The 12,089-nt window shown below is 36.5% G+C and overlaps 1 protein-coding gene across 2 annotated transcripts in view; it reads left to right on the forward strand.

Annotated features, from left to right (window-relative positions):
- Positions 1–12,089, forward strand: part of INTS2 (integrator complex subunit 2) — a 46,076-nt gene that overhangs the window by 18,949 nt on the left and 15,038 nt on the right. For both annotated transcript variants that reach the window (XM_045837396.1, XM_045837395.1), the window contains exons 12-16: positions 2,127–2,195; positions 3,687–3,821; positions 4,951–5,127; positions 6,050–6,158; positions 9,251–9,355. In XM_045837396.1, coding sequence (XP_045693352.1) covers positions 2,127–2,195; positions 3,687–3,821; positions 4,951–5,127; positions 6,050–6,158; positions 9,251–9,355 — 595 coding nt within the window. The remainder of the gene's footprint in view (positions 1–2,126; positions 2,196–3,686; positions 3,822–4,950; positions 5,128–6,049; positions 6,159–9,250; positions 9,356–12,089) is intronic.

Below are 12,089 nucleotides of genomic sequence, written 5' to 3' on the forward strand. Positions count from 1 at the left end.
ACAGTGCTAATTTTTTTTGAAAGATTTTATTTATTTATTTTTAGAGAGGGAAGGGAGGGAGAAAGAGAGAGAGAGAAACATCAATGTGCGGCTGCTGGGGGCCATGGCCTGCAACCCAGGCATGTGCCCTGACTGGGAATCGAACCTGCTACACTTTGGTTTGCAGCACATGCTCTATCCACTGAGCTACACCAGCCAGGGCTTTCAAGTATTCTAATACCATATTATTAATACCATTTCCTCATATCAAATATTCTAATACCATATTATATTCCAATACCATATTATTAATTCTAATACCAAATATTCCTTTCTATAGTAGTCCATTATATGGACCAATCATGACTTTCTTAATGGATCCTTTCTTATTTGCCATGCCAATTTGCTAATTTTGGAAAAAATGCTTAGTTTAAAGAACCTTATTTATGTAAATATGTACACATATCTTCAGATGCTCTTTGTATTACTTACTAAGGATAAATTTCTAGGAGGCAGTACTAAGTACAAGAGTATGATTATGTGAAGTTTGATGAGTACTGCCACATTATCTTCCAGGAGGATAACAGCAGTTTCACTGATTTCATTAGTGCGCGAGAGGGACTGTTTTCCTCTCCTCTCACCGTCATTGGCATTACCGAAATTAGGTTGACGAAAAATGGTCTCACTTATTTTGCATTTCTTTGATTACTAGGGAAACTTGGTTTTTAGTTTTTATATAGTTTATAATGATTTTTTTGTAATTTAAAAAAATTATGTGTTTTGGCTGTTAATTTTATTTTTTTAAAGATTTTATTTATTTATTTTTAGAGAGAGGAGAGGGAGGGAGAAAAAGAGGGAGAGAAACATCAGTTAATTAGCTCTTGCACACCCCTAACTGGGGACCTGGCCCGAGGCCCAGGCAAGTGCCCCGACTGGGAATCGAACCAGTGACTTTTTGGTTCATAGGCTAATGCTCAATCCACTGAGTCACACTAGCCAGGGTGGTTTATCTGTTTTGTGAAAAACTTATCGATGTCCAAATTTTTCTTCAGGTATTTGTAAGATTTAATTTTTATTTCACCAATTCAAAAGGGCTTTTTATATATAAATAAAAAGACCTGGCATTATGCCTTATATATCATATTTCATCAATTTCAAGACATATTCAGTATTGAATCATCCCAATTCAGTTGAATTGGGGTGATTCATTTTATAGTTGTTGTGTGATATTAATGTGGTAGTGTTCCCCCTTTTTTTCTTGAAAAGCTATTATTAAATCAGGTATGTATTTATAATCCGCAGTGTCTTCAAAAGTGGAAAAGTACATCATGTTGCAATAGATTTTTTCTCAGTTGTTTTTGCCATGCAGAAATGATTATTTTTTGTGTGTGTAGTATATTATTTCTTTTGTGGTTCTTACTTTGCTGTTATGCTTAGAAATGTTTTTCTTTCCTCAGGTTTATAGAAATGGTCGCCTATATTTACTTCTAGTGTTTTGTGGCTTCAAGTTTTACATTTAAATCTTTAATACATTTGGAGTTTATTTTGGCAATGGTGTCGTGTGCAAATATAGAGCAGGTCCCGTAACATCACGTTCAATGTCATTTTGCTATACAGTGAAGAGAAGCTACAGGAACCTAACTCTTTGTTACCATTAATTAGCCCCTAGTAAAATTGTTTTCATTTTACAGGGGTGGCCAAAGTAGCTTTACAGTTGAGAATACATGAAACATAAGTTTATTCTTGTATTATTATTTATTAATTATTGTATTATTTGTCTTATTCTTTGTCAACCTACTTTTGCCCACCTCTCTATGTCATTTCTCTTAACATTGCAGACCCTACCGACAGTGTTAAGTGAGTACTTACTATACAGGTCCCCCAGAAAGGTCCCACCTTTCTATTGAATAATCCACTTCTTCCCACTGACTGGCAATGTCAGCAATAGTATTTACCAAGTACTTTCATATGGTGGTTCATTTTCCAAGGAAAAGCACACTTTAATGTTGAGTCTGAGAAGCCACTTCTGAAAGAGAGTATCTGAACGCTGATGTTGTACATCCCAGTCTCTTTAGGTGGTAATATACGAGAGAAAATTGTGCTTCACATATTTTTATATGCTGTTGGAATTGTTTTGGTTGTTTTAGATTGTAATTAAGCCAAGCTCCTTGAGCAGGATGAAGACTATCTTCACACAGGAAATCTTTACTGAACAGGTATTTGTTTTAACTTTATTCTTTTATTTTTAATTTTTTTATTTATGTTTTTTTAAGATTTTATTTATTTATTTTTAGAGAGGGAAGGGAGGGAGAAAGAGAGAGAGAGAAACATCAATGTGCGGTTGCTGGGGGCCATGGCCTGCAACCCAGGCATGTGCCCTGACTGGGAATCGAACCTGCAACACTTTGGTTCGCAGCACACACTCAATCCACTGAGCTACGCCAGCCAGGGCTTGTTTTAACTTTATTCTTAGGTAGTTCTTTAACTTCCTTTTATAACATTCTTTGGGGGCAACTTATCTATCTCAGTTTAAGAGAATAATAAAGCATTTTTCTATTAGTTTTTAGTTTCCAGTGATGATTTATTTCATCTTTGCAACATCTGTAAAGAATAATCCCATTTAAAATTTACTTTTAAAGCTACTTAATAGATATCAAAGCATGTTTTAAATTTACATATTTTAGAGACTTGAGTAGATACTTAAGATTATAGTCTGAGGTCTTGTGATGGCAGGGATCTCACCTGGGGTAATCATTTGGATTTGTCAGAAGAAAAATGAAATAGAGACCTATTTAAACCTTTAGGCTGTAAGATTCATTCCTAACTAGATTATAAACTAGAGTCTAAATTCCTTATTCTTGTATTTACATGTTCTTATTTGGCCTCAGCACTTTTTTCCCCTGGTTATTTCCAAGGATATTTTATGTTTTCAGTGAAGGAGACCATTGTAAAATTTAACATTAATTCCCAGATCCATTTTTCAAGTTAAATCTCAGAATACAAAAATATATGTCTTAAAAAATGAAATATTTGAAAATCCTCATGGATCCATAGTCATTACTTCCTTTAGGGTAATTTCTCATTTCCATAGCAAAGCCTCCCTCCGCCCCTCAGGGCACATACACCACCACGCACCGGTCCCACGTGGGACTCAGGAGAATTGCCTGTTGTTTAATCTGAACGAACTGGGAGACAACTTAGGGGAGGGGCTTTGAAAGACAGAGGTCTGTGCATCACACGAGGAGAATAACAGTAACAATTCCAGTTTATACTTATGTTTTACTTTATAATTCACATATGTTTTCTAAAAAAACTTTTCCACCTCACAAAATCCTTTTGAAGCAAGTAAGTATTGTCCCATTTTGTAGATATGAAACTAGAGTCAGAAGATAAAATGACTTACCAAAGTAACATCGTTAAGCACAGACTATGAGTCTGATTTTATATCTATTTTCAACTTACTGCACCACCATCAACATATCTGTGTTTGAAAACAAGCAAAAAAATTAGAGGATTTTACAGATCCCTAAGTGTATGTTACCTCATCATTCAGAAATAATTCAGTCATGTAATAACTGGTTCTGTTGTTCATTCCCAGGGCCCACGCTTGTATTCAGTGTGGACAGTCTACCTGCTAACCCTCCCTCTCTCGGGGTAATTTTGTTTTCGGTTCTGTCGTGTGTATTGATACTGTTTTTCCCTCTTAGGTTGTCACAGCTCATGCAGTTCGGGTCCCTGTCACCAGCAACCTGAGTGCCAACATTACTGGGTTTTTGCCTATTCATTGTATCTATCAGCTTCTCAGGAGCCGTTCTTTCACCAAGCACAAAGTGTCAATAAAAGTATGACCTTACATTTGTATTTCAAGCTACAACCTAAGTTATTGTTTTTTTCCCAGTTCTAGTTCAGTTTGTGGGCCTTTGCTGTGGATTTTGTGTATGAAATGTGTCTAGTTACTAGTCATTTATATAGTTATAGTAATTAGGAACTTAATTTTAGATTTTTTTAAATAACATAATTATTTCACAAATGTATAGTGTTACTAATTCATTTATATCCTCAATAATAGTATATGACTATTTCATTAAGCCTTAGTAAGAAATTGCCATTTTCTATGGTTAGGTTTTGTTTACCAAACTGAGAAAGTTGCTAGTCACCCATAACAACTGTTTGTGCCTCTGCTGCGAGGACATCTAACACCTCACTGGTACACACTGATATGGTTTCAGTTTGCTACAGTTGGTGTAATCGTACGGTTAAAAGATCCTCAAAGGAAAGGTTGAATCCCAGGAGGTAAAGAAATCTGTTTGAGCCTTTTCTAGAGGCCCTTTTATTTATAAATAACAATAAACAATATATGCATTGATATATCACTTTTAATTATCCTTGTTTTTATGATTTAGTGAAGCTATTTTGTAGCTACATGATGTCTTCTACTTATATTTTTAGCAAGTGAAACAGAAAAGAATTAGGAGTCTAAATGCACACCCAGCACTTCCGCATGTCCTCAGTCTGTGTAGATAGTTCAGTGATAGTCTCCCTGCAGTGGTTCTCAGAGCCCCTTTCTCAGTCTGTCTGAGGGTTTGCTGTGAAGAGCTGTTCTTCCTGAGTGCCTCTCTGCCGTGGGGTCCTCTGCAACAGCACGCGGTGCTCTAAGTACAGCGAGGACAGGGACTTACCATTTTCCCACAGTGTAAAAACTACTAGATTAGAAACATTAAGTTCAAATTCAAAACCCAAACTCACCATTTTATATTTATCTTCCAATGGACAGTATTCTCAATTAGGATATAAAAGTAATTAATATTTTAAAATCAAAGACAATGTGAAATTGGAGAATATATTTCTAACTGCTAAAAGCTAATAGTTTCACGATTGATAAATCATATAAAATTGTATGTGCTTCTAAAATTTCACTTGCTTTTTCTTATTGCTATAGTTGATTTAGTGCCTGCAACCTTCTTTCTTTAGGACTGGATTTACAGACAGCTCTGCGAAACCTCCACTCCGCTCCATCCTCAGTTACTTCCGCTGATTGACGTGTACATCAATTCTGTGCTCACTCCTGCGTCCAAGTCTAATCCAGAGGCCACAAACCAGCCAGTCACGGAACAGGAGATACTCAATATTTTCCAAGGAGTCACTGGGGTAAGATACCGATTTATTTTAACATTTTTCTTTTAGTTTATTCTTTTGACTTACTCTATATATTTTTTTACTGATTATTAGAAGTTCTGAATTTAAAATGGGGTTAAATTTCTTTAGATTCCTTATAAAAATTTAAAGAATGATTTTAGTTCCAAGTAATTTGTCAAAGAGGCATTTTTTTTGAGGAATTCTTTTAAAGTCTAAGTAGTAGCCTGGAGACTGTTTATCAAAGGACTGTGTGGCATTCAGACACATTCAGCATAGGTTTGTTTAGCTTCCCGTGAGTCTCAGACATACCTAGATTCATTTATGGAAGATCTGAAGACTTTTTTCCCATTTTTTAAAAATGTTAAGATTCAGATTTTATTTATTTATTTTTAGAGAGAGGGAAGGGAGGGAGAGAACCATCAATGTGTGAGACCAACATCGATCAGTTGGCTCTCACACGCACCCAACGGGGGACCTGGTCCTCAGCCCAGGCATCTGCCCTGACTGGGAATTGAACAGGTGACCTTTCAGTTCTCAGGCCAGCGCCCAATCCACTGAGCCATATCAGCTGGGGGCTCTCCGTTTTGTTAGAAGGAGAACTAGTCACATGTTTTACAAATATATATTAATGTGTAATTTCAGACAATACTTGAGACCCCTGTAAGCGTTTTCCCAAGGCAGCCTGATGGGATTTCTGTTGAGTAGCAGATGAAGCCTTTTTTCCCCGTTTTAGAGACTGTTAAAGCATGTTGCTTTTCATTTCCCACACCATCTAAAATTTAATTTAAACTTCAAGTTGTCTCTTTGAGGAATGGAAACAGCAACATTTCTCCCATTTTACCTGAGCTTGGGAATAGTCTATTTTGAATATTTTGCTATCAAAAAAGCACCCATGAAACTTAACATTATTTTAAAGCATTTCTGTTACTTCCAGAGCGACAACATCCGCCTTAACCAGCGCTTTAGTATCACGGCACAGCTTTTGGTGCTTTACTATGTTCTGTCTTATGAGGAAGCTCTGCTGGCGAACACGAAGACTTTAGGTAAGTTGTGCATGTGGGAGTGTGTCTACTGATAGATGGTTCATGTTATTTGTTTATATTTTGTTACTTTCCCAGCTGTTACTTGAAAAAGTCAGGTCAAATATTCTACCAGCCTTCAGCGCCATTCTGTATAGTCCTTGCAGTGTGGGCATCGTGTGTTCTGATGCATGAATATGTCCCCGTGGGGGCTCCTAACCCCTCATAAGGCTCAGTCCTCCTTCCAGCAGGCTGACTTAGCAGAGGACTGAATTGCTGGTATTTTAACAACTTTAGTGACCTTATTAATGAAATATAAATTAAGAGGTTTCTTGATTTCATTTTTTGCAGTATCTTTCTTCCATTAGTCTGAAGAATAACAGTCTAATCAAAAGCATTAGAAAAAACAACAGAAGACTTTTGCCATTAAAGTCTTTTGCCATTAAAATGATCACTGAACAGGGTTTTCTCACTTAGCTGCTTCATACAATATCAGAAGGTCAGATTTAGAGGGGAAGATATCAGTATAAAGTAGTGTGTTTTCCTATATTTGAAAAAGAAAACTCACCTGTATTTTAGGCTTTCTAAATGTATGTAGTTCCATACCTGAACCAAAAAGAGTATCATTAAACTATAAACATTGAGTATATAATGCAGGGAAATTGCATTCTTGTACGGGTATTTATTTTGGCACAGCTGAGTGATTGACTTTTTGTGAGCTATGAATGAAGGTCACTTTTCAGTGTTTGGCACATCAGTTTCACTTATTTATCTGAAGTATTGTGTTTTAAATAGACTGTGAATTTCTCAATTGTTTTCTTTCCTGACTATAATTGTTAGGGTTATACAGTTGATATCCCATAACTGTAATTATAGTCTTTGTCACATTAGGGACAAGGTGGGCTAATAATAAACATTAGATAATGGCCTCTCACTTTTATTCACATATAAGAAAGTCTGTTAAGGAATATGACACTTGTGGTTTAATAACTAGATAGTAGAGGAGTGAATTATATAAAAGGAGGTGTTCTGAGTGAGAACTCAGACCATTAATATTATAGCAGGGGACCAAGATACTCCCTTAGTTTTTATTTAAACTAATCTCTAGCAAAAAACTTTTTTTAACACAGAAAAATACAGAAGCCCCAGCTGGGTAGCTCAGCTGGTTGGAGCGTTGTGCTGATACACTAATGTTTCAGGTTCGATCCCTGGTCAGGGCACATACAGGAAGCAACCAATGAATGCATATATAAATGGCACAACAAATAGATGTTCCTCTCTCTTTTTCTCAAAAAATATTTTTTGCATTTTTACAGAGATGTTAAAGAGAATAATTGCTTCAGGGAGAGCTTCATGGGCTGCTAGTGCTTTGATGGGATCATTAAAATATGATCAGAATTTTGTCTTCAGTTTCTTAGGTCTAGAAAATGAAATATATTTTTTAAGATTTTACTCATTTGAGAAAGAGAGAGGAATGGTGATCTGTTGTTCCACTTATTTATGCCTTCATTGGTTGATTCTTGTATGTGCCCTGACTGGGAATTGGACCCACAACCTTGACGAATTGGGGCAACACTCTCACTAACTGAGCTGCCCAGCCAGGGCTTAGAAATTTAAATACTGGTACTTTACCCTAAGCTGATCTTGGGGACTCAAGATCTTAATAACACTAGTTAAATTTGAGTGCTTGCTACATGGCAGACACTACTTGACACTTTATACTCTAACTCTTGTGAACTCTTAAAATTTTGAGATGGGAACTGTTGTTACCTTTACTGTAGAGGTGAGAGCACCAAGACTCAGGGAAGTTAAATAACTTCTCTACTTAGTAAGTGTCGAAACCAGGATTTCAGTGTCCCTGGAACCTCTGTTGTTTTAATAACCATCTGAAACATATTCTTACTCAGTTCATAAAAGATTGCTGTGGAAAACTAGGATATTAATTTATTAATTTACAAGTGGGGTTACATCTAATCAAGAGGTATATAGTCTGTATAGGCAATGATTCTCAACCTTTTTCCTTCCACTTGCAGTACCAACTGTCTTCAACCAAAAGAAAAATTTGTTGAGCTTTACATTTTGTGGTTTGTATTTGAAAAATAATACATATATTGGATATGCTTTTTCTATGACCATCCTGGTTGAGCTGATCATGTAGCTCTGTGATGTGTAAGCAAAGTACCTTGGACGGAGATGAGGGTGCCAGGCATGTAGAATATGGTGAGCTGGGCAGAGCAAGAAAGCGTTGAGCAAGACCTTTCTCCGTGGGATCTGGGGATCCACTCAAGGTCTTTGAGGACACAACCAGAGACACGTGATATGGCCAAATCTATGTGTGAAGGATGAGTTAAAGAGAAGAGAAATTGGAGTCAGGGAACTTGGGCCATAATAGATGTTTAAAGAGATGGCCTGTAGACCCTAAATTAGTCCAGCAGAAAAAGAACAGAAATTAAGATGGACATGTTTAAAAAAAAAAAACCAGGATGGAATCGTTAGCTGGCTGAAGGTAGAAGTTGTGAGAAAAGGAAGTCAAATTCAGTTGTTCAACTTTCTTTAAAAAGCGGGGGAGGTGAGGGGGTGGAGGATTGAACAAAAAGGACAGAGGTCTCAGGACATGGACAACAGTGTGGTGACTGCTGGGGAATGGGGGGTATAAGGGGACTAGATGATAATGGAAAAAATAGAGTAAAGATTTTTTAAAAAGTGTCAGTCACCACAATGATATAAGGGTAAATTAAGGCTACTGGGCCATGAAGCTGTAAGTCATGTGGTCATGACTCTATTTGGTTTTCCTAATTAGATTTGGGAGACTTCACTTACCAGGTTTTCCTTTTTAGTGCAAGGAATTTCTGCAGATGATTTCTCTTACCCATTATGATTTTTCTCCCACTAGTTTCAATTTCTGGGCATTTTCCAGATGTTGCTCTTAGGTATGTTCTTGTTCTTACTAAGTATCCACTGATTTGGTAGCAATTCTTCATCTTTTATGAGCTCTATTCTCAGATTGAGTGAATTAAAACTAATTTGATATTGATACTCAATCCCATTTGGATTGAAGGCTAAGATTTCTCTTGTTTCTGACACTTTATTTTTCTTTTGCTTTTTATCCTTCACAGCTGCCATGCAAAGAAAGCCAAAATCATATTCGTCTTCTTTAATGGACCAGATTCCTATCAAATTCCTCATTCGACAAGCTCAAGGGCTGCAGCAGGAGTTGGGAGGTATTTGTTTTACGTGCTTTTACTGCTAACATTCAATGTTAACAAATTTCCTCTCTTATAATGTTATAAATTTAATAGGTTGCTCAGTGTTAAAAATTCAAGATATTCCAGAGTGAAATCCCTGTTTACATCTCTCACTGTCGTACCTCCTGACCTCAGCCCCCCTCATCATAGCTGTGTTGTTTTGGTGTCTAATTTCAGACCTTTTTCCTCCAAGTTGATCCATATGAAATTGCAGGTATTCAACTATTCAAAAATGCAATTTCATATGGTTGAAGCTCATAGATGCATGAGTAAAAATTATTTTTTAAATTATAAATGGTATCATACCCTATCTCTTCTGAGATTTGCTTTTTCTTTTGTAGTCTTGGAAATCTTTTCGTATCAGCACATGTAGATCTATTTTATTGTTTTACCTGCTTCACATATTCCAAAGCATGGAATTACTATGATATTTTTACTGTAAAACTGTCAAATAGAATATGGTAATATTTTTTGAAATTTGTAATTTTCCTTATTTCTGTTTATAATGTTTGAGTTTGGGGGTTTTTGTGTGCTTGTTTCTTCGAAGCTGTAATTTCCTCTTTTTTTCTTTGTTATTGTTGGTTTCAAGGCAGAACTTGAACATTCTTTGTTCACTTTTAGGCAGATGTCTGCGTTTATATCTTTGCTTAATTTATTTTCAAAGAAATGTTATATTTGGCAGCAGTTGGCAACTAACACATTTTCTTGAAGAGATTATGAAATGTAGATTAATTTGCACTATTGTAAGCAGTCATTTCTGTAACTGTTTTCGGATAGTCTTAACTTTACACATACTTGTGCATTTAGATGTTTAAATTTTAAAATAATACCACTTTTGATTGTTAGTGCCTTTCAAACAGAAACAGTAATTTTAAGCACTTTTTGTGAGAAAGGAAACAGATGCTGTCCCTGTTAGGACTGAGCAGTGGTATTAGGAGTCGATTAAAGTTGCATAATAAGGGGATGACTGGGTCTAAAGTGTTTTTATTACTACTAATACTATCATTACTACTCTTTCAACTCTAATGATGAGGATGATGATACTAACAATATAGTAACAACAATATTTATTAGATATTTATGTGCCAAACATAGTGGTATTTTGTCTATCTAAATAGGAATGATTTATAGTATCATTTATTTTCTCATTATTGATATTACTCAATAATAGTCATGAATAAACATACTATGCTATAAGCAAAAGATTAGTAACATGACTTTGATTTAATAAAAGGAAGATTTCCCACTTCTTTTGGGCTTCTTTAACCTTTTTTTAAAAAATAGACTTTATTTTACTTTTTCCTTTTAAAAAATTTTATTTTTAACTATTAGTTTAGGTGTATAACAGTGATTCAACATTTATATACCTTAGAAAGTGATCACCACAATAAGTCTAGCAGCCATCCATCACTGTACATAGTTAATTTATTGACTCTGTTCCCTGTGCTGTACATTCCAGCTTTGTGAATTATAACTGGAAATTTGTACTTCTTAATCCCCTTCCCCTTTTCTGCCCAGTCCCCTACCTGTATCCCTCTGGAAATGCTCAGTTTGTCCTTAACTCTTCTTGAAAGAAGGCAAATGCACCCTCTTGTGGATACTATCAGTACTGCTTCAGTTGGCCAACATAGAGGTCTGTCCAGAAAGTATCCAGACACGCACTATGAAAAATAGAGACATTTATTGAAGAGGATACAAGATATAAGAAACACTGTACATAGGATAATGATGCCTCAATCCTTTTCACAGTAGGCACCTTGGGACCTCACACAGTTCTCCCACTCACTATCGGCTGCCCCATCATATTTTCTTGAATCTCATCAACAGTCTGAAATCTCTTCCCTTTCAAAGGTGATTTTAGTTTTAGGAAAAGCCAGAAGTTGTAGGGTGCCAAATTTGGGCTGTAGGGGACTGAGTCACCTGAATGATTTGATCTTTTGCCAAAAAACTGCACAAGATGTGATGTATGAGCAGGTGTGTTGTCGTGATGAAGCTGCCAATCACCAGTTGTTGATAGCTGTGGCCGTTTTCATTGTATTGCTTCTCTCAGCTGATGAAGAACACTGAGGTAGTGCTCCTTATTAATTGTTTGGCCTAGAGGGGCATACTTGTGATGGTCAACACCTTCCCAATCAAAAAACACAGTTAACATGGTCTTGATCTTGCTGTGATTTTGCCATGCCTCCTTTGGGCCTGGAGAACCAGGCAACTTCCATTGGGACCACAGGCCTTTGTTTCCAGATCATAGCTGTAGACCCACAGTTCATCTCCAGTCATGACCTTGAGGAAATCTGGTTCACTGTTAGTGGTTTGAATCAAGTCATTAGTAACTGCAGCACGATGTTCCTTCTGCTCTGGTAGTAGAATCCTGGAATGATTTTGCCAGGACAGGTTTCAGGCCAAGATCCTGTGTCAAAATCTCAGACGCAGTAGTTTTTGGAATTCCAGGTCAGGTTCTAGTTCTTGCACTATCAGTTGCCGATCTTTGTTGATTACAGCCCGGGCACGTTCAACATTCTCGGGTGTTCTGCTTTTTACAGGCCTTCCAGAACATGGGTCACTTGCAACAGATTCTTGACCATCTTTGAAGCATTTGTGCCACACTTTTATTTGCACTGCACCCATTGCATTGTCCCCAAAAACCTTCTGAATCATCCAAATAATTTCTGTGGAAGGGTGTTCAAGCTTAATGTGAAATTTGATGCAGATT

This window comes from Phyllostomus hastatus, unplaced genomic scaffold, assembly GCF_019186645.2.
Source record: "Phyllostomus hastatus isolate PE091 unplaced genomic scaffold, TTU_PhHast_1.1 phas_contig_210, whole genome shotgun sequence".
Taxonomy (NCBI): domain Eukaryota; kingdom Metazoa; phylum Chordata; class Mammalia; order Chiroptera; family Phyllostomidae; genus Phyllostomus; species Phyllostomus hastatus.